Source organism: Poecilia mexicana, unplaced genomic scaffold (assembly GCF_051168715.1).
Source record: "Poecilia mexicana isolate PSO_F unplaced genomic scaffold, ASM5116871v1 scaffold_4, whole genome shotgun sequence".
In the NCBI taxonomy this organism is placed as follows: Eukaryota; Metazoa; Chordata; class Actinopteri; order Cyprinodontiformes; family Poeciliidae; genus Poecilia; species Poecilia mexicana.
In genome coordinates this window covers 8,055,485-8,078,476 of record NW_028263373.1, presented here as the reverse complement: position 1 = coordinate 8,078,476, position 22,992 = coordinate 8,055,485, and the positions used below count along the sequence as shown (strand labels likewise).

The window sequence follows — 22,992 nt, the reverse complement described above, 5'->3', positions numbered from 1 at the left end:
TTAAATGATCTTTTTGGGGCAAGCGCCGAGGACCCAAATTTGGGTCCTCTAGCGAAGGAGGCGAACTTTGAAACAAAAATCTAGGATTTTTTTTCTATCATTTTAAAACAAATTACAGCCAGATTTGTCTTTCTGTTGATAAGACTGCACAAAGCTAACCAACCTTTGGGTTAGGGGCCTTGCTTTGCTCCATGCAGCCAGGATAGACTTCAGTCACTCCTGCACTTTTTGTGGCATGTCATTAACAGGGCTCTAAACTGCAAAAACCATAGGAATGAAAATTTAAGCAGCTCTCACAACTTTTTAAATCTTGGTAGCTTTAGTTCATTTCAGTAAACTCCAAAAGAACTAATACTTAAGAATCGGTCCATTCCTGATCGATAATATTCTGTTAGCTTGTATTGTATGGTATGTTCATGGCACACGCAATTTCTGGTAAACTTCATAGCTTATTTGGCAAAAACTGCAAAGAAAACACAAGAGTCATGCGGTCAGCAACCGGATGTTACTACTGCCAGAAAAAATGAAGACGACAGGAAGTGGCAGGAGGATGGTGGCGCTGCATGTTTTTTAATTACTTATTGCCTTGACAAACTTATTCAGATGTAATTTCAATGGAAACGGTGAAATAACAAAATTGTGGGGGGTTTTTTTTCAACATTTGCAGAATATCAGCAAAGTTTTGCTCACATTTGTAACGGGACGCAGTTACATACAGAGAGGGAGCTGCAGCAGGCAGTACACTCACAAACTCTCTGTGGGCATAGAGTACTTTATCATGAAAGATCATGTATTAACGAGCAATGTCACATTTTCTACACTTGTACTATTTTCAAAACACTAATCTATTTTGCACAAAACGACTTTGGTGTTCAAGGAGAGAGAAATTCCCCCCCAAACATTTCTGGTCTTCTGATGGAAAGTAGCCGTTATCTTTGCTCGGTGACATTTTGAACGAAAGTGTTCATTTAGGGATGTAAAAGTCAATGAAACTGTTATGTCTGTAAAGCTAATGAACCATCAGGATTTTCACTTAACGTTCTGCAGATAGTCAGAAAGGCAAACAAAAGCTATTTGGAATCGACTTTTCCTTATAGCATCATAAAGTGCTTTATTATCTTTGCTGCCACAACAAAACCTGGCGATCATTCTGCCTCCAGGAGTCTCATCACAGGAAGCTCTGTTTTTATTTATTTATTTATTTATTTGGACTGCATGACCCAAAGCTGCTGTTATAGCAGAGGAATGACTGAACCGTTGTTCCACGTAGAAAACTTCCAGGTGCAATAAAAAATTAAATGCTATATTCTGAATATTTTCTCATTCTGTAGCCCTGTTATGATGTTTTGGAGGGCAAGGCATGTGCTAAATTAAATTCACTTCCTGGATTTCTGGAGCGAAAAACATGCTGTTAAACGATGTATTTTTTTTATTACTACACAGCCTAAGTTTATATCTTTTTTTTTTTTTACTTACCTCACTGAATGTTTCATACAAGCCAAGTATGAGAAACATTTTTCTCCTTTTTCTCGTAATTGTATCGGACTATTTAGATCAAACAATTCGCTGAGGGGGAAGAACAAAACATTCAGCCACACGGCAGATGAAGCCATCAGCCGTCTCCGGGTGGCTTCATCTCCACCTTTTTTTTTTATAGCAGTCATTTTCATTTAAACACCTCCTTAAACCAGATAAAAGAAGACCTCTGCTGAGCCTTATGTCACCCCATTAAAATCTCAGCCTGCAGTTCAGTGAGAGAGGCCTTTTTATTTCTTTCCCCGTTATGAATCCCTTCGTGTCAGTGTTTACTGTCAGGTACAGCCTTGGGGCCCCCGATGGTGCGTGGAGTTTCATAAAGCGAAGAACAACATCACCTCTGTATGCCACCAATTGGGAGATTACGGGAGGGATGGATTGAAACAGATAGCTTGACAGCAAACTGTCAGACAGAATAAAATCCTCTGTGCGGATGTCATTGTGTGTGTGTGCAGACTGGGAAAGTCTAACCTGGTGAGGTTATGCAAGCATCACAATGGAGCATTGAGACTAAACCAGATTAAAGACCAGAAAATCCTTCCTGCAGGTGAAAGAATATTTCACTTTTCCACCTGCTGGTCCCTCAGGAGATCAGAGACGGGGAAACAAACTGAGATTTCAGATCACATTGCACGTACGGTGCCCTGGAAAGTGTCCATGCCTCTTTTTCGCGCATTTTGTGACTTTATATGTCAGACCAACACAAAATAATAGATAACTGTGAAAGGGAGAGAAAAAGACATATAATTCTCTCTCTGACTTTTATGATCTCAGTCACTGAAGATGCACATCGGATTTGGACATCATGTGCAGTTGAAGTCCATCAAGTGGCCAAATAAATGATCAAAGTGTGGTAGTATGATGAGTTCAAGCTTGTCTTGCTAAAAATGCAAGTGCATAACTTTCAATTTCAGGATGCACAATGCTGGTAGAGGCAAAAAAAAAAAAAAGAAGAAGTTTCAAACTCCCGTATTCCTTCCACTTCACAAAAAAAAATGTGCCACTTCATTTTGGTATGTCACATAAAACGCCACTGTGACAAAATCTAAGAAAAAGCGGCATGAACAGCCTGAGCGACACTGTTCAATGTTGCATCTGACATACGAGAATCCAGGCGTGGTGAGCGATGGAGCGGATCTGAAGAGCTGGATCCTTGTGCTGCTATTCTGGGTCTATTTTTAAAGTTGTTGTCAGACAAATGTATATCCATCAACAGTTTAGTCAAAAACACGCGCCGAGGCTCGTGTCCTCGGAAATGGAGTCGGCTGCCATGAAGGTTAACGCTGAAATGTATGAGTCCAAATTGAGGTCGCTTTGAATCTATAGAGGAGTGTGAGGTGGGGAGTGTGAGTGCGCCCATCTGGAGTTTCTCACAGCTTTCAAAATCGCCCAAATGACTTCTCTCCCACTCAGGGCGCCGCGACGGCTGAGGCCTTTGGTGGTCCCGGGCATCAGTCAAAACGAATCATGCAGCCGCCAGCCCCCACAGCAGGTGGATGTGATGGATGGGGGCGGGGGGTCTCTCTGTGCTGATTATGACAGACACGACCACTGATCTGTCCTCGCAGCACAGATTTGTGGGAAGGCAAGAACATGACAAGTAACAAAGGGAGGAAGGCCAAAATATGCAGAGATTATAGACGGCGTGTTGTGAATTATGAAAAATGTTGAGCTGTGCTGGAAAGTCTTTTTTCAGAGCTGCTACTGGCAGGAGCTCATTCACATTGTATAAGGTGGGTCGTTGTTAGGATTCAGACATAGATTGAAAGCCAATCTCTCTGTCTACCCTGCTGTCAGGATACCTCAGGAGGTCAGTGAAGCTGGAATGCTGTGGATGTGTGTGTTTCCTTGGGAATGGGTATTCAGCAGCTCAGAAACTTTAAACCGTTTAACTGTGACGCTTCTGTTTATGGTCCTTTTGTTGAACTTTATGAAGTCGATGGAGATGGCAAAATTAATAAAATCTTTTCAGCCAAAGAGAGACTTATTAACCAGCTTTGAGTCAATCAGGGTCTCTCAAAAGGTCAGTAAATGGGTTGTTATGAAAGAAAAATCTTTGTACCCCATAACCTATAGCCTGTTTTGTTTAAACCCCACAATTAAAGCGAATTAAGCAAATTAAGAAATCAAGCTCCAGATGTAAACCAGTGTGCTTCATTTAGCAGAAATTGATACAAACAATGGTATTGCACTCAGAAAGTAAGAAACCGAGCTAAATGTCGTAGTCTTCTACAAAATTTAAATGTGGGTTGGACACAGGCTTGCCTTCACAGCAACATTTCACTTCAACACAGACTCAAATATACCCTGCAAACACCAGGGGGAGGGGAGTGGTGCTCGACTGCTGGGCTCGGCCTTCGCCAGGGGACGTGGCGATGCGTTGGTGTTGGTTCTGTTCTCTGCATCTGTCTCTGTGCCTCTTTGGCCTGGGGGGCTGCTACTCCTACGCTTCACTGCTGACCTGCCTCTGTGCGGCTACTCTGTGGAGGCGCCAGGTGTCTTTCTGCCTGAGGCTGCAGCGAGCTCCAAGAGCCAAGACTACCTGCCCATGGCTGTTCTTTGTGCCGAGCGGCGCGAGCTACCATCCTCACCAGTGTAACTACCAAAAACCTTATCCACACACACACACACACACACACACACACACACACACACACACACACACACACACACCTACTCTGTATAAACACACGTACACACACATTCAAACTCACTCATTCGCACTTATTCACCCACACAAATAATCCAAAAGAGAGTATAGAGTTTGATCAAAGTGTTTAGATAAGGCCTTTGTCTGGATGGAGTATCCATCCATCCACCGATGGGTTTAAACTGACCACAAATTTTGCTTAAAATTTTATTAAAAAAAAAAAAAAACATTAAAAGAAAAGACAAAAACATGGATGACTGGCGAAAGAGAAGGCATCTCAAACCTCTAAAGCAGCATTTCAAAGTTTGCTTCTTTTTCCCATGCATAGATTGGACAGCTTTTTAAGGTCTGTCCAATTATGGCATTTTGAAACCGCTTCAAATATTTGTGGAAAATAAAGTGGAAAGAGGCTGCATGAGGAAATAAGCTACTCCAGCAAATGGACGTAAAGTGCAGCAGCAACAGCTAAAGTTTTATATTTTCCTTGCTCACAGATTCAGGTTGAGCTGAGTGCAGGACCAGCTGAAATTACAGGGAAGTTTGAAACATAAATCAGAGCATATCACTGCTTTCCATTTTATGCTCTCATCACATTCTGCCCATTTCACACCCCACCTGGTGCATACATTAGTTAAGAGAATTGTGTTTGCTCCAATTTCCAGTTGAGAGAAAACACATCGACAGCGAAACACCTACTTTTTTTATAAAATACTTTTTCAACTGGTGTTTTATGGGTCTATTTCGGTGCTAAAAAGCCCAAATTCAGTCAGTAAGTTAAAACTGGTTAAAAAAAACATTGTAAAATTTTTTTACATATTCTTGACGCCACTCTAAAATATGATCTGAATGTAATTTCCCTGTCCACATAATCACAAATGGAAATACTTGAACACTGATTACTCGATTGTGCACAAATTATTTAGATTTAACACGTCTCTATCTGTATGTTTGGGTTTTCCTGCACATTAACTGACCTACTGTAAGACAAGTCAGTTCAACGTTTTCAATTTGCTGCACGTCGAACACCAAACGGAATAATGAGAATAAAAATATGAATATATAAAATATAAAATATAAAAAATAGTAGGGGTAAGTCCTACTTTGTAATGTCTTGAAAATGTCCTGAAAAAAATAACCAAAACACATCAATAAGAGCTGGAGGAAAAGACACAGGATTCAATCTGCATGTTATGAGAAACTACAGCAGGTTATTTCCCTGCCAATAATGCCTTTTGTTCAGGATGAGCAGGGACGCTACCAGGCCGGTGTTGTAACGACAGACTCTCAATTTGTGCGTCAGTCTCACCGTGGAGGCCAGCGGATCGAACTGCCGACACATTACTCCTCCCTCATCCCTTCCAAGCCGATTCACTGTGATGCTCGAGCTACAAGGTTCTCACTGCGAGCACATCTGCCGCTTTCTGCTGTCTCAGGCTTCTGGCCGTGTAGCTGCGCGGGCCGGAGTCGCGCTCTCTTCTGAGTTTGTGTGTTTTGCTTGTGCGCGTTTGACAAAAACAGTGTATGTTGCTGAGAAGAAAGTAATTTACAGTAACTGGATGTATCCGGGAGGAGGGGGGAAAAAAAAAGAACTGGTAATTCTCAGAGCTATTTTACCGTAATTCGTTTTTTCGTGTTTTTCATTTTTGCGTCTAATAACACAACATGGCCTTTCAGAGATATTCATGAATGTCAGAGAACATACGGGACGAGTCGGGGATGAACACAAATTTAAAACGGGGCTGGCTTATAAAAGAAAATCTCGACTTTAAAATATTTCATAAGATATCGATCATGATATCGAGCAGACATGTATATCTGCACATCTTTGAAGCCCGTCCAAATCAATTGAGAGGATGGTAATGGAGGTTGTAAATCAGAGCAGTAGCTGAAGATAACTATGGAGGAGCTGCAGATATCTTCTGCTCATGTAGGAAAATCTCTTCACAGGATGACGTTTTGTCAGCGAATACAAAACTGTTGGATGCTGACAAAGACTTGAGACAGAGGAAGCGGTCCCCCTTCCAGCAGGATAACAACCCTAAACATGCAGGCAGAGCTATCATGTCTATAAGATGTCAGTATGCAAAGCTATTAGTTGCATCCCCAAAGGTCATGCAGCTGAAATTGCAGCAAAAGTTTGTTTTCTAAAGTTTTAACCCGTGGAGGCAGTGAAGACAAATGCATTCAACAATTTTTAGATTCTTATTTGCAAGATATGCTGGAAACCTCATGTAATTTCCTTTCCTCTTCGAAGAAGAAATTACGCACTTCTTTGTGTTGGCATTAATGAAAACACAGTATGAAAAGTCTATGGAGGCTTTTCAAGGCACTGTACCTTACTGGGTTAACTTGGAGCAGTAAAGTGTGAACCGAATTAACAGCGGTCTAATAAGTAACTGGCAAATAATCTCACAAATAATGACTGAGTTGGTCTAAATATACTACACGGGCAACAGTTTAGAAATGAAATGCTGTGCCTGACATAGCCGAGCAGATTCAGCATCCGGAGATGTTTTCATCCCCTGACACTCTGTTACACAGACACATACGAGAGTGTGTGTGTGTGTGTGTGTGTGGGTGTGTGTGCGTGTGTGTGTGTGTGTGTGTGTGCGTGTGTGTGTGTGTGTGCAGTTGGACTCAGAGCGCAGCATGTGGTCAGAAGAACTGAAATAGTGGCTCTGACCCCTGCTGTGCTCATCAGTCCTAGTTTGCCAGAGTCTGCAATGCTCAGGATCGGTACAGTCATGACAGCACTGTGCCTCCTCCATGCGCAGCCTTCCCTTTAAAACATGAACGCACTTCCAAACCGTGCAGGAGGCTTTGGGGGGAATCCGGAGACGCTGGTCGAGGTGAAGTCGAGGTTCCATCGTTTCACTAAAAATCACTTTTGGAACCCGGTTGCTCACCTCACCTGATCTTCAAGTAGTGATGAAAGAGCTGTACAGCCACATGCACTGATTGACCTTCCTTCTTTTACTGCATACGTGTCTCTCGTTTTAACCTTTGCAGTAATATTTTTGATTTTTGGAGCTATTTATTTAGAAGAAATTCTATTGCACATTGACATAACAACCAATGTTTATTTCAAATAATCCGTTTTTACCTCAATTTGATTTTCTGTTCGAACGTCAGCGAATCAGTTTTGATCAAGTCCAGATGCTGAAATGCACTGAGGATGCATTTCATGGAGCAGTTGTTTTTTTTTTTTTTTTATTGTTTATTTGTATGTTTTTAGGGTAACGGTAACTAGGACTTCATCCTTAACCAGCTGGTCTTCCTCTCTGCCTACATTATCCATGGAAGAAACACAGCATATCATATCAATTGTGCTTGAGGATGAGCTTTTAGTTTATATTGTTAAAATTAAAGCAACAGGAGAGGCAAACATAAAAAAAAAAATCCAAAATTAATTTATTTCCATGTGTAATAGCCTCTGCTGCGCATACATAATCACACACATGCACAGCAGTCACAAGCTTTTACATTTTAAATTAATTCCCACATCAATTATTAATATAAAAAAGTGAGTTTCCCCTAAAATTTTTCTAGTTAAAGTTCTCATTATCTCCCAAATCAAGTTTTATGAATGAACACGGTCAAGTTGGAGTTATCCAAAATGTTGCTGCTGCTGAAATGATGTTCAAATTGGCAGCAAAGCAGTGGCTAAATTTGAAAAACATGAGACCTGAGGTAACATTTTAATAATGGAAGTAGACTGGTTTGACTGGTTTATTTTTCATCCCTGATTACTATTTGGCATTTATTTAGAATGACAACCAAAGAGCAAAAGCCTTGTTTTCAGTAACGCGAAGTCTGCTCTTTTGGGACATTGACTTCAAGGGAAACTGGTTCCAGATTTTAGAGTCAGAATAACAGTCGTTTGGCTTTTCTGGTGACCGCCGTGGCGTCTGCTGACGTCACTTGCTCCAACACGCAGATTCATCTTTTTGCCTCTCCTCTGCCATCCTCTTGCCCTCTCTTTCTCCTCACAAGCCAGCTCCGTAAATGAACCACTTCAAAGAAATCCAAGGATGCGCTGGGGTCTTCAGCCCCATATTAGACTGCATTTGGGTCTACATTTCAAAAATATGGGTCTCTTGTTTCCGTCCCTGACTTGTTTAGCTTGCTGTGGCAGAAGTTATAGCTCGTCTGGAGCAAATGAGTTGCTTGATTTCGGAATGCTGCCACGTGACTCCGGCCTGAAAGTTTTTTTTTGTTTTGTTTTGTTGTTTTTTACAGACTTGTTTCCAGAAGGTGCATGTATTCTCTTTTTCCTTAATTTCTTCAACCATTTGCCCACTTGATTATTTCAACTTATAACAAATCAAATGACAGTTTCCTATTTAAAAAAAACAGCATAAGGTAAAGCTTGTCTTAGAGCAGGAAAATCACAGAATGTCGTTTCACATTACTTTTTGCTGCCCCACACATTTCAACAAGCTTTAGATGTTTTGCAACGTTACAATCCCTAAAACTGTATTCTTGTAATTCTCTATCTTGTTATAGATAAATGTAGCTGTCACAACATTTTCTGGTAAGACATACTTCAAGTTTTTATTTCAGTGTTTTAAAATCAATACCCCATGTTCTTATCGTTGTTCAGCTCAGTCGCTGAAAGCTCCCGACTCACTGGTGGGCTTTCCAAACGGAGTCAGACCTTCAAGGTGAAATATAGTTTCGCTGTTATGAGGCCACTTTTGCCGATGCATAATTCATGCCTTCTTAAATCATACAACACATGTTTTTGCAGCCATCATGCAAGTGACGGTATGAATATTTTACACCTCAGACTCATCGAGCTCGCACAGCGCCCGTTTAAGACCTTACTTTGGAGATTATTTCCGCCGCCCATATGGCTCCAACCATTCTGTGCTTCAGTACCTCTTAGCGACGTAGTATGGCATTAAAGTTTAAAGCTCTTCCCGGGCCCAGGTGATGGCTTATCACTCTCATAGAGGGAGCGACACTTGAACAGGCTGAAGCATGATCTCTGTCTCAGCAAAGCTATTACAAGGTTCACTGAGTCTAAGCATAGCCACGCCGCAGCTGGATGAGCAGGTGTTTATATACACTGCATGTGCAAGTTTGCTTTTTTTTTATGCGTGTGTGTGTGTGTATGTGTGTGTGTGTTGCACATTTATACATGCAGAGTTTATTATTACGGCATTCCAGTTGAATTTGGAAACTACTCAGTTTGAGAGTTTTGGGGGATGTGCAACGTTGCATACACATGTTCCTCTGTTTGGTGCGTCTCAAGGTTTTCAGTTTGCCAGAAAGTTTTAAATTTCACAAACTTCGCCGAGTTCAATATTTGTGGCAGATAATACCGAATGTCCCACAATCTGGGACCTCGACTCCCAAAGCTGGATCTCTTGGGAGTCTTATGTAATCTCTCTTTTACTGTGTCTGCCCTTCTCCGTTTGTCTGTTTCATCCTGCTCTGCGCAGGACATCCATGCCCTTCTTTGGACTCTTCTCTCCTCTGTTTCTTTTTCTGTGTGGCAGAAGATGGACACAAAGTAGGGAATGGGGAAGCAACCTATTTTAAGACTGGTGTGTAATTAATCATAAGCTGCAGCCAGCATTAAGACATGAAGAAATGTATGATAGCTTCCCTCTTCCCCCCCAGATGATGTTTTTTTTTTTTCTCTCACCCTCTTCTTCATGCTAAATTTTAATCCTCTCATCCCATTTTTTATTTTTTTTTGCAGACCAGGGCGTCTCCCTATCCCATTTCCCGTCTTTCATGCTCTTTTAATCTGTTTTTCTTTTGCATATTAAAGTTTTGCTCAATCGTCCCTCATTAAACAGCAAAAGGTATTGGGAAACTAAAAAAAATAAATAAAACGTACTAATATAAATATTTGAACACAAAACCAGCCGCGAGAGTTTGTGTATTCAAGCTAAGCATTTTGTTCGTGGTAAGATGTTGCTTTCGTCACACGATCGATTCCTGGAGTTTCACCACGGAGCCTGCAGGCTGTTCTTCGTGGACAGATGGTGATGAACACAGCCCCATTTGGGTGTAATAAGTCGTTACTAATTGTCTGCAGATTGGATCAATGTCCTGTTCTGTTGCAGCTCGGCTCACTGTGTCACCACAGACAGCGCGGCCGCCATATTTCACTTCTCGCAGATAGCTGCTAGAGGACAAGTCCTCTTAAAGTCATTATTAAGGCAATTTCGCTAGGACCAATTTAATTAGGCTGAGAAATGGTTTCTTTCAAAGGGCAAATTGGACCAATAGGAGGACGCTTTCAGAGACGTAAGAACATGCTCAGCCTCAGAGGAGTAAATACAAACCATCAAAATGTTCTCAAATCCCAAACAGCTTCGAATGACTGATGATTTTTTTTTTTTTTTTTTTAACAGCGGTAAAAAAAAAAGTGCTGTGTGTTGCATTAATGGAGATTGCAGCAGGAGCTGCAGCTACTTTATCACCCACTGTGGAATGACTGACAGCAGAAACGGCCGTGAGGAGCTCACGTCTGCGGCTCCTGAGACCTTACTTACTATGACAGCTTGATGAACTGGTGCTCAGCTGTCAGCTATACTCTATGTGTACCACCACCACAGTTTTTTTACTTGGAGGACACATGTGTCTGTCTCAGTGGTCACATTCCTGCTGTTTGAGGTGTTATACTAATGCTGCATGCAGGGATCCGCAGACGAAAGAATAACGTTGTCAGTACGCTGCCTACTACCCTTCGAAACAATCTGCAGGAGATTTGCATTTTAGAAGGACAAAGGCAAGACTATTCTTAGCACTTGAACTTCTTTTTTTTTTTACATTACAATCTTGGGCTTCTGTGTGTTGTATAAATGAAATACATTGTGGTATATGGTTCCAATGTGAAACAGTGAATATCTTTGCAAGGTTTTACCATCACAAGTCATTTAACCCCATGCAACTGTTGTCACAAATCAGCCTTAAGGTATTAAGCTACACAACAGCAGTGATGCATACATACCACCAATGCACATACATACGTTACACATACCGTTCATTGTAGTAGAAGAAGTTTTCCACCATGTAGCAGTCAGAGCTTTTGCCAAATTATGTCCTTTTTTCCTATTTGCATACAAAATGCAACATATATTTCAACTGTGTATGCTGGATTAACGTTAATATACACCTAACTCATAATATTAATGAAAATCCCAGGTTTTTATAGATGTAAATAAATGCCGGCAATGTGGGGCGATGACTGTGAAGATTGTAGAACTGTGCAGATTTACATCTCGGTAAAAGCAACATGAAAAGAAACTGTGATTTTTTTTTTACTGTAATCTTTTAGTTCTTGGGGGAGAGTATGTTCTCAAACACTGGACGCCGTGTAGGTGTTATTGTTCTCGATGGAAAATCGTCTCGCTGTCCACATCTGCCACCCACACGGCTGAGTCGGTCCTCTGAAATTTGTCGAGTTTGTCATTCGCAGCCAGACTGTTTGTCCCGCCGCAGCTAAAAGAAATGACACTGTCGCCCTACAATTATATAACATGTGGTGTCACACACAGAGAAGACAAAAAAAAAAAAAAACACAGACAAATGTGGTTCTGTTCGTTGTGAGCAGCAGAATTTGCAGTTCAATTCTGTGTCCTGTCAAAGTTGGCAGATTTTTTTAATTTTTTTTTTTGGTCCAAACAGATGAAACAGGAAAAAGAAATACTAAGTCCTGACAACTGACAACTTCTTTGTTTTCAAATTAGCTTTTTTGTTGTTTTTGTTGAATATTTTCATCTTGAGTGAAAGACTACAAATCAAATGAATATGGGGTTATTGTAGAACTTAGTAAAGTCAAACCGATGTCTGCGAAACACCTTCGTACGTCTCTTTAGGTCTATGTTGGGTTTGTACATTTCATAAGATCTCGCTATCCTTCATGATCCAGGATTATAGAATACTGTAGTTTATATAATTGTAGTCTAGCAGACTTCAGATGAGTATTCGAAACCTTCATCTCAGTAATTATAATGCTGATGTTTGGATTATTGAGATAAATAGGATTTTGAAGGAAGTAGTTTTATTAAATGTTTAGACGAACCAAAGAAGTCCCAAAGATTAAGTCTTAGTTGTCTGCAACGTGTGGCTCTTTGGACCTTCCATAGTGGCTCTTAATAACTTCAGTGAAAAATACCAAAGATTCATTTCATGGTTTTAAACTGTTTTTTTTTTTTCAGTTTTTATTTTAATAAAATACCTGCAATGAAATCTCCTAACAGAATGGCACTAACAGTACCAATTATATTTTTATATTTGTTGTTCTTCTCATTAGGTTAGAAACTGTCCCCCCGCCCCCAACAGATATCAACATCCCATAGAAGACGATGTATCCGACATGTTTTACAAAAGTTTTCTGTTTTTATTTATTTTAAGCCTAAACAGAGAAATTTTTTTTTTTTTTGGTGGGAGGAGTTTAATTCATGTCCTGTTCAGTGAATATTTCTGAAACTTTACCGTTTATTTCCCCTGTTTCAGCGTTTCCAGGATTTACCCATAACTTCCCCTCTGTGCCTCAGCTCCCTGTTCTGCCTCAGCTGTTGCTCATCCCCTAATTTGACTCATTTGTTTTACATTCCAGTAACGACATCCCCAAAATTGAAACCTCTCCGTTCACTCGCTTTTGATTTAGATCCCCCTGTTGCCTCAGTCTGTGCTGACCTTTACGTCTTCTCATTCCCATTCATGCACCTTGTTTTTTTTTTTTTGTTTGTTTTTTCTTAAAGTCATTTATCTTTATTACTCAACTGCACCATGATTCTGCCTGCCTCCTCCTTCCACTTGGGTCGTACACTTTGCAAAAATGCATCGGGTTTCTAAAGCTTACGTGTTCTTTATGGCGTTGTGTAATATCTAATTATCCCCTAATTAAAAAGTGGGCACTTGCACAAGCTTTATTCTAATTTGTTCCACAAATGTTTTATTTGTTTTCTGTGCTTTTTTGCTGCTATTTTTAAACTGAGAAATTGAGAAAGTACATTCTTAGAAATTATATTTAGCGATGTTATCTTAGGATGATTATCTTAAAAGCTTATTTTGTCATCATACCAACTTAGTAATTAACTTGACATGGCAAAGCTATAAATAAATAATTAGTGTATCCTGGCAAATACAGTTACAGTAACCTGAATGAGAACTGAACTTTTTCAAAGTGACTCTTGGGCATGTAGCATTTCACCAAATCACAGGCTCCATGGAGGGGAAGACAAACTTCAACACAAAAGAATCGTAGTGTGTTGAGAATGTCCAGATCTACTTTCCTTTCATAATTGAACTCCTCCCAGAACACAACATTCCCATAGTGTTGACAGTAGCAGCAGCATGCTGTGGGAACTATGCTCTTGAATTGTTGGATGAAGACGAATGGAGCTAAGTTTTGATCAGGACTGTAAGAAAAGTGGTTTGGAGACTGCTGCATAAAGTTTAACACCAGGGTGAAGTTTTCACAGGACAAGAACTTTAAACATGAAACCAGAGCTGCCGTAGCTGCTTAGATTAAATCACAGTCATGTTAGAATGTCCCAGTCAAAGTCCAAACCTAAACCCTCTTCAGAATCTAAAGATTTTAATAGCTGTTCACTGAAACTTTCCAGTGCGACTGAATTTCGAGTTGTTTTGCAATGAAGAATGGGTAAAAGCCTCCCTTTCTAGATTGCTTTGCCGGCCACAAAAGAACTAATGCTGGCTCCACTGTGTGAAGCTGTATGCATCATTTCCCTCACATAAAATCAAAAGAAAATACAGAAAAGTTTGTGGAATACAACGTATGTGTTGTTTTTGTCTTATAGCCCCGTAGTTACGGTTAGACATGTACGTATCTTGATATGCACTCGCTTATCTTTGCACACGTCTGCATGAATAAACAAACTCACACCTAATTGAGGGCATTTCCGTACTTCCACATGTATTGCACTCTGTGCTCCGCTCTGCGTCCCCCATGCTCATACATCATTAAGTGAGTCTGGGTGTTATTACGGAAAAAGAACGCCGTATATTAGATGGCTTGACAGATTGTGTCAGGGCCGTGCAATCCTATCAGGACTAGAAATTAGAAAGACACTTAATCTACCTAGTGCCTAACAGTCTCTCTTTTTGCACACATAATAGTAGGAAACTCTGTGATAATCACTCTTTGCCCTAACTGTCCTTGTTGTAGTCTCCTTCTCTCTCTCTCTCTCTCTCTTTCTCTCTCTCTCTTTCTCTTTCTCTGTCAGTCCCCTTCTAAAATTTAAGAGCAGTGATTATAACTTAATCCTCTCAATCTCCAGCATTTATCCGCCAAAGCATTTGCCATGAAGAGAACACGGAGCAATTGCCAGCAACCTAAAATGAGTGTACTGCACTTGGTGCACAACGGCAATATATATAGAATATAAATGGATTTCTCCGCCACTTATGAGCAACTAATTAATTTGGACGTGAACTCACTGGGAATGCTTGAGTTGCGAGAGAAAAGAACAACAGGAAAGAGGGGGAACTCTTTCGAACAGATATGATCTTTCACCTTGTGTAAAGAAAGAGAGGCGAGGACAAATCAACGTTCTGTCAGCCCACTCTGCTGCTCCATCTCTATTAGACAGCCTGGGCCGTCTGTCAGACAATGACTTGCTGCTGCTCATGTTCCAGCTAATTAAGGAACATTTGTAATTCTTTTTCTTAAAAAAAAAATAACTTGAAGTTAACCTTCCTATACCTTCTGTCCATCTCTTTGTACAGTGGAGAGTAACCCGTGTCAGACCAGCCCCTGTCTCCATGGCGGGAGCTGCCTGGAGGAAGGCGACAGCTACAGCTGCTACTGCCCTCAGGGCTACTCTGGAGAGAACTGCGAGATCGGTAAGTCTGGGCCAGGTGAAGCCAGAGTGCAGACACCTCGTAGAAACAACGGCCGCCATATGCTGAGGCTAACATCTGTACTCAGCCGTGCAGCGGATTCGTGAGGAAAAATGCCAGCTTCTCTCTGCTGGCTTTGTTTCCAGTCTGTGCCTGGAACTCTGGATCCAATCTCAGAGAGGCGACTGGTACGCTGGCAGGTCCAGGGGTTTTGGGCCAGGCTCCCTGATTGAAAGCAAAAAGGGAATATCCATATGCTGGAAGCCAGTCGCGTGTGACAGAGACTTTTGGTGGTGTAGATGCTCAACTGTGTGTGCGATTATTTCCGCACGAATGTGTGTGTTTTCACCTTCTGCCCCGTGAGAAGTAGGCAGCTCATCTTTCCACTCAACTGTGAGATGGGAGAGTGTGGCTGGCAGAAAATGACGGTGCAGTGATTTAGGTGTATGAGCCTTTCTGTCCGTGTGTGTGTGAGTGTGTGTGACAGAGGCATGCAAGGACAGACTGTCCACAGAGGAGCTGTGAGCTCAGCGAGGGGTGGAGTAGCTGATTAAAGTGCAGTGGCAGCAGGCAGCACAAACTGCTGCAATGGCAAGACGGAAAACAACAAAAGAAGGAATAAGAAAATCTGTGAAAGAGGATTTGGAAAAATCACCAACAGCATCTTGGCTGAAATTAAGTTGCCTCTTAAACAAGTCAGTTCATTATATCATTTGGATGAAGTGTAAACATCTTTCATACATCGCGACGCGTTGTCGCTGATTTCCAACCAGCAGCTATGACCTGCCGGCACTTTTTCAGCTGTTTCTGATTGCTCTTTAAGAACTACTGAGTACAATAGGAAGACGTGTAGCACATTGAAAACGTGGCGAATGGCCTCCGAAGGACTCCGAAGTGTGTTGTGCTGCCGTCAGTGGTCCATATACACATTCAAACACTGATTTAGGTAAGCTACATTGTAACCGACTGACGGAAGCGAAACTGTCATACAGTCACTGCAACTGGATCCTCTGACCATCACCAGAGGACGGGCAGAGCGGCAGCTCAATCTGGCAACTCATCGGTATCGTCAAAAACATTTATTTTATAGCCTTCATGTCAAAAGTAGTCAACAATTATTTATTAGTCATTTTGTTGCATTCTATCCATTGTTCACTTATCCTCGGATGTTTGTTGGGAGTGGAGATTATTTCTGGTTGCTACGTTTAGCGTGGTTAGCATTACAGAAATATTAGTTTCCGTATTTCCAAGGAAGGAATTTCTTACCCCAAGTCAAATAGTTAAAAAAAAAAAATCTATTGATAGAGATTAAAGCTGTTACTTTGTCTCTCTCTCTCTCTCACTTTCTCTTTCTCATTGTCAAGCATTTCTTCTGTAAATCTTAAAGAAAAAAAAACCGTGACATTTCACTTTATTACAATGAAGACACGCTTAACCACGTCAGAGGAGAGAGAGCCTTCATTAGTCAGCTTTGGTATTTTACTCGGGTCAGTCAAATATTATATGACACCAGATTCTTCTTACACGGGAGCTTGACTTGACTTGTGAGGTCATTTCATTCATCACACACAATTCAGGAAAAGTCAGAGAACAAAATTCTGAGAGGCTTGGATATAAAGAGCAGTAAATTATATGGCATGTTGGACCCAGTCAGCTCAAGTGCATTTCCCAATGATTTGTTTGGATATTAGCTTATCCAAGCTAATGTGATTGTTGCATAAGTATCTTGTTCCTGACATTTGCTTGGCTTGGGTCATAACGATTCGCTTGATGGTCAGGTCACGCTTTGGCTTCTGTGGTGCATTTGATAAACCTACAGTATTTAAAGCCCGTAGAAAAGGAAACAAGAATGCATGATATAAAGTTTTGTTCATCTGCTTACTGTAATCTAAATAGATGAGTTGGCAGCTTCCCCTGTTGAGCGTAGAAAGAAAGAAATTGTCCTTAAAATTCTCCACCTTATGTCAGCCACTCAATGGAGGAATTTAATTTCGCCCACTGTTTAGCCATATCTCGTCGCCATACGTTAGAGTCAAAGCGTATGAGATCAGTAAATTGACAGCTTTTTGGTTCAGCTCTTTCCTTAACGCAAGAAATTGCCGCATTTACTCCGTCATTGTAGATGAGGCCCCCATCCATCCATGTCCTGCTCCGTCCAGCTGCTTATAAATTAGAGTCTTGAACTCGTTGCTCAAGGCTGAGACTGACCCGTGACCTGGACAGAGGAGTTCACCCTCATAACCTTTTGCAGTAGTTTTCTTCTTTATTTTAACCCTTCATTTTCTGCACTACTGTAGAGTTTTTGTTTCTGTCTGTGTTACTTTTGATTATCTCAACTGTTCATGGATCAGTCCATTACTCTGTGTCTGTCTATCTATCTGTTGTATCAGCTCACTCGGGTTTGCTGGGGGCAGGGGAGGAAGGGGGGGTCTGGTACCTATCTCAAGTAATCAATGGGCAAGAGGTCAGAACATCCTGGACAGGTCAGCAGTCTCACCAGCAACTAAAAGCATTTCAGGCCGGAGCGATCGTTAAATCCATTTGGGGTGTCAAGTCTGCATATCGTTGATGCTCTTAATGCCTTTCGTGAGATTTTTTTTTTCCAAACCGTGGGTTTTAAAATGAGAGTGTGAAGCATTAATTTCTTCAGGGAAAATATACTGCTCAAAAAAATAAAGGGAACATTTCACTTTAATTTTGTGTGTGGCTCCAAATGCAGGCCTCCATTGGTTAATAAATTTGATTTCCATTGATGATTTTTGTGTGATTTTGTTGTCAGCACATTCAACTTTGTACAGAACAAAGTATTCAATGAGAATATTTCATTCATTCAGATCTAGAATGTGTTATTTGAGTGTTCCCTTTATTTTTTTGAGCAGTGCATTTCACATCCATTCCTTGTTTTTTTTTTTTATTTGTCTTTGCAAGACGCTGTGTTGTTTTTTTTTCCTCAGACTTGTTTTTCCTGAGGTTCGCAGACCTTTGTTTTGTTCCTTTGTTTCAGTAATTATTAAGTAATTGCTAAAGCAAATAATTATTTGCAGTAAACCTACAGGGTGTTTCAGGTTTAACATTCCACAGAGGATCTTGATGTTGATGCACAACCTTGTTCCAGCTTTTATTGATGCAAAGTTGTTGCAAACAGCACTCAATCTGGCACATCGATTGTGGCTCCTGGGGAAATAACTGTGGGTTGAACTGCTTAAAAAATATGGATTGCTTACAGGAACCACACTATGCTAGATATGGATATTGAAGAAACTCCAGTTTAATGTTTTTGCCCTTAGTTCAGTCTCAGTTTATCCTTTTACATTTCTTAAATTAAGCCCTAAGAGTTAAGAGTTCAAGGTTATCCTACTGCTTATTCCTCAATGCCTTTATGTTGGAGCTCCGTAAACCTCATTGATCCACACAGACACAACACTGTGAGCGAGCTGCGGCTTTGGGGGTCACTACTCAAAAAAGGTCAAAGGTTAGATGAATAAGGTCAAGAAGGGCATATTTTCCTTAGGCTGATTATCAGTAACCTTTAAAGGCCTGACAAAAGAAACCCCCTCATTATTCACTTGGAGATCAATCAGCCACGGGATTGATCACTTTTAAAGTTAAAAGCATGTTTTACTTACACACACAGGCTTTTATAATGGCTTGCTTTTGTCTAGATTATTTGAACGTTTTATTAGGTTTAAAAGAATTGCAGCAGTTTTCCATAGGAACCTGAAGTAAATGCTGACATTTATATCAGGGTAGAGATATATGAAAGTCCATTAATACTATAATTTTCTATTAATTGATTACTTCCACGTCCTTCTCCCTGGGGATATTTTTTTCTGGAGAGTTTAACTGCACTGTATTTTTAAAGTGTTTTCATGTTGATTAATCAGTGTAAGAGCTGTGCAGTTGATGGTTTTTATGGCCGAAATGGTTAATTTCCTCAATCAGCAAATGGTTCAGTTTGCTTTTGCCAGTGCAACGAAACGCTGCCCTGAGCATGGCGGTGCTCATTGTAGCGCTCAGGGTCTCCTAACCCAAAATGTATTCAAACCAATACAGGACTCACTACAACATCTGTGGTAGGCAAAAGAAAATACATTTTAAGCCAATATTGCACTTGAAAACCCCAGATTTTGCCCCAAAACACCGGACAAAGATTGCACATTGATATAACAGGTAACATTACTTTGGCACAGCTTTGTGGTTCTGCCACTTCTCTGGCTGCTATGAAAAGGATCTCAACAAATTCCTTACAACAAAATCCCCCCCCTCATTGTGGTTTTATCGACAGTTTTCCCACCAGAGGAGACACGCACACCTCCAAATCGCATAAACAGGCAGGTTACTTAGATACCAAGTGATGTTGTCGATACCAGTTCTTCAGGCTGCAACTCAAAAGCTAAATTTATTTAGTAGATTGTCAAAGATCAGACCTGGATATCATTTTCAGCAGTGAGAGTAGCACATTTTAAGGTAATTATGATATAATACAGAAAATGATCTCATCATGATCAGTAAAAAAAACAAAAAACTAAAAAAAACAGATTTCAGATTTCCGCTTATATTTCCTTCTGACTGTAATTTAAAGGTCTTTTACAATTACAGGTGCAACAAGTTAAAAAAATTGTATGAAATTTCAAGTTGCACTGTATCTATACAAATAACTACCTTGCATGCACCCTCTCATAGGTGGATTAAAATGCTTTGCTTCCTCCTGCAAAGAGGCTGAAATCAGTTTAGGAGGAAAAGAAACCTGTATTTATAGGGAAACGCAGGTTTCGCTGTAAATGGTTTATTAGAAGCCACACATGTGATTCTCATGGCGATTATATAGTAACAGGAAGCAACAGGATGGTCAAGGAAGCAGCAGAAAACAATATGTACCTATTTAGAGTGCTGAATGGTCATGATTGCTTTCACACTAAAATAAGGCTTTCTAAATTTGCTGCAATCCAGAGACACTTGAACTTGTCAATGAGAAGCAGTGGGACATTAGGTGGTCCTAATTTTATGTAGAAAGATAAAAAATATTTAATGGAGATAAATGGATTTTGGCCTGCCATGTGGTTATAATTCATGAAGTGCAGCATACACCATCTTTCTGTCTGATAAATCCTTTCTTTTTTTTTTTTTTTTACTTAAACCGCCAGTGGCTGTCAGTCAAGACACAAGCAATATTAATCTAAAGTTCTGCATTTTTTTCAGAATCCCTCTGATGATAAACTGTAGATCCTGCAGCTGAATATAAATGATTAGTGAGTCAAGTCACAGCTTGGCAGCTTTATGGCTCTGTGTTATTGTGACAATAATACATTCTATTGTTCCTCTAGCATGAATATTTGTTTAGAATTGCATGACATGCAGACGGCAGATTTGATCCCAGTGACTAAGAAAAAAAAGGTAAAAAAATTAATAATAAAATTGTCTTTTTTTATGACATCTGACAAAAACAACCTAAAGTTTTATACTGAAGGAGTTAATGCCACACCAACAGTGATGGCTTATTTCTTCTGTCTGCTTCATTTTTCAAAAAGGAAATGCAAACAAGTGCATTACACTGGATCTTTCCGCATGTTTTGCCTCCGTTTATGAATATTCTAAATGTTTCATTCAGAAACGGTTGCTGCATGATTTTTAGTCAGTTTACAAATAATACGGTAATGAGCCACGCTTACTATTTTGTGACAAATAACGATTCTGTAGCTTTAAAACGATTCTTTAGCAAATGCATCTGTTGTGGAAGTATAAAAGCAGACTGACCAAGGAGAGTCTAAACTAAAATCCAGTCACGCTTTTGTTCTGCATGTAATTGCAGCTTAAATTCAGGCTTTTGTGTTTACATTGCAACGCTGGTTACAGTTATCAGTTTGTCACTAAAGGCGGTTTTCTGTGCAGTTTATCCTTTCCTGTTTTGACAGAAGATTAATTCATTCTAACACAAACACTAAAAGTAATATGCAGTCATATTCAATGAATTATAATATTAGTGAAAAGTTAATGTGCTTCAGTAACTCAGATGTCAAATAAAACATAGACTGATGTAATAAAGCTTTTATTTCTGTTAATGGTGACTATTTCTGGCTAATGACATGGCATTTAAGATTTTAATATTTAAAAGAAATTATGCAGAAATGTGGGTTTGATGAAAAATATGTTCAATAGCAGCTTGAAGTTTGTTTTCTAAAGGCACTTTTAATCTGACAGAAGAGCCTCATCGGAAGCCATTTTCAAATTATGACTCTAGACTTGAAAGGTGTACATACATTTCTTATATTTGCTTCTGTTAATAGAAAGTGAATGAATAGAAACAAAGATGGTCATGATGTGTAGGAAAGCTGCACACTGCATTTCGCAGGTTTTCATTTGTTTCTTTAAAGATTTGATCTTTTAAAACATCAAAGATAACTAAAATAGGCCAAGAATTAGGAACAATACAAAAAAAAAAAAAAAAGCAATGAAGTTCCAAGACCTTAAAAATATTTCAGATTCAAGAACCTAGAAATTGATAGGATTTCTAAGAGTTCGCCGTCTGGGTTTTTGCTTGGTCAGAAGCGCTCTGTTCCTGCTCTGTTCAAACATGGATTTCTGTGGAAAAAAAGAAAAAAAAAAACGTATTAACCTGTCTCATCTGTCTCTTTTTGTGGGTCAGGAAATCGCTTTGATTTTAAATGGAACACGAGTCGGGCAAATTATTTATGGTCAGCTGCTGGAAGACCTCAATCAGCCCATCTGTCCACAAGTTAAAGCGAGAGACAGAGAGCTGGAGGGTGGATAAATTCACGCCGTCACCCATTTATATTCCGCTGGATGACCAACAACATTAATAATATTAAAAACAGGTAATCGCTGCTGTTGTTTTTTTTGTTTGTTTGTTTTGGGGGGAGGTTTCCAGGGCTTTCCACAACAGAATCAAAATAAATTGCTTTTAGATAAAGTGTTTGTTTTGGGTTTAAACTCAGTCTGTGGAGTGAGGTCAAGATGGTAATTGATCCTGCTACACAGAGAAAATTACTTTGGTAACTCTGTTCCTGCTTTCCATTATTCAACTCCTGCTTCCGCCACATGGAGCTTTCTCATGTGTGGAATCCCATCCAGATTTCTATTTATTTTTTATTTCCTCATTTGAACATTGATTTAGTAAAAAGAAATAGAGGCAACTGTGAGGACGTTAAGAAAAAGATAATTTTTGGTAAAGTAAGTTTTAACTTCATTTTTTTTTCTGAATTAGACATTGATAACTTCATTTTTGCAAAGAATTAAGTCTTCTGAATTAAAGACTCTGGGTGAGGAATTGTGAGTGATCGTCTCTGCATTCACAAACAAATTAAGAATTTTATCATCAGATGCAATTATATAATTCAAGTGGAGACATCTTTTTTAACACAAGGTGGATTGCTAAGTAATAGTGCCTTCAGGCAGGATTCTGTTCATCTATCCCAGAAAGACGTTTAGTTTTATTTGAACATTTAATAACATTTAGCAGACGATTTAAAGGATAAAAATCAATTCTCTTAATTTCAACTCTTTGAAAGTTTTACTCACAGGAGATATTCATTTTGATGTCAATTTCAGCTAAAATAAATTTCACATCAACGTCTCCCAACAACAATCTGCATGCATGTTCCACAGGTTTGGTTTTTCCTTGGCACAAAACTTTCTGTTTGTTTTTTTGTTTTTGTTTTTTTTTTTAACCCGCAACTTTGCACATATTCTTGCCTCTCTTCCAATCCTGCTGATTAGATCTGATTTATATCTCCCACTTTTCTTTCCCCTGGCGGTTCTATATCTTTATTTTATCAATTGTCAATTTTCCGTTCGTCAATTGATTTCTCCGATCCAATTTTCATATTTCCACCTGAGTTGCCACTTTATTTCACCCCAATGTTTTTCTTTCCTTATTTCATTTTTTTATTCCATCTACAGCACCATCCATTTTAATTGGCACTCCTGTTAAAAACAAGCAGAAAGCCTTGCAAAGCAAA

General features: G+C 39.7%; 1 protein-coding gene across 1 annotated transcript in view; it reads left to right on the top strand.

Annotated features, from left to right (window-relative positions):
* ncanb (neurocan b) overlaps positions 1-22,992 on the top strand; it is a 113,744-nt gene that overhangs the window by 49,213 nt on the left and 41,539 nt on the right. Inside the window, exon 10 of the mRNA XM_014999217.2 lies at positions 14,903-15,019. Coding sequence (XP_014854703.2) covers positions 14,903-15,019 — 117 coding nt within the window. The remainder of the gene's footprint in view (positions 1-14,902; positions 15,020-22,992) is intronic.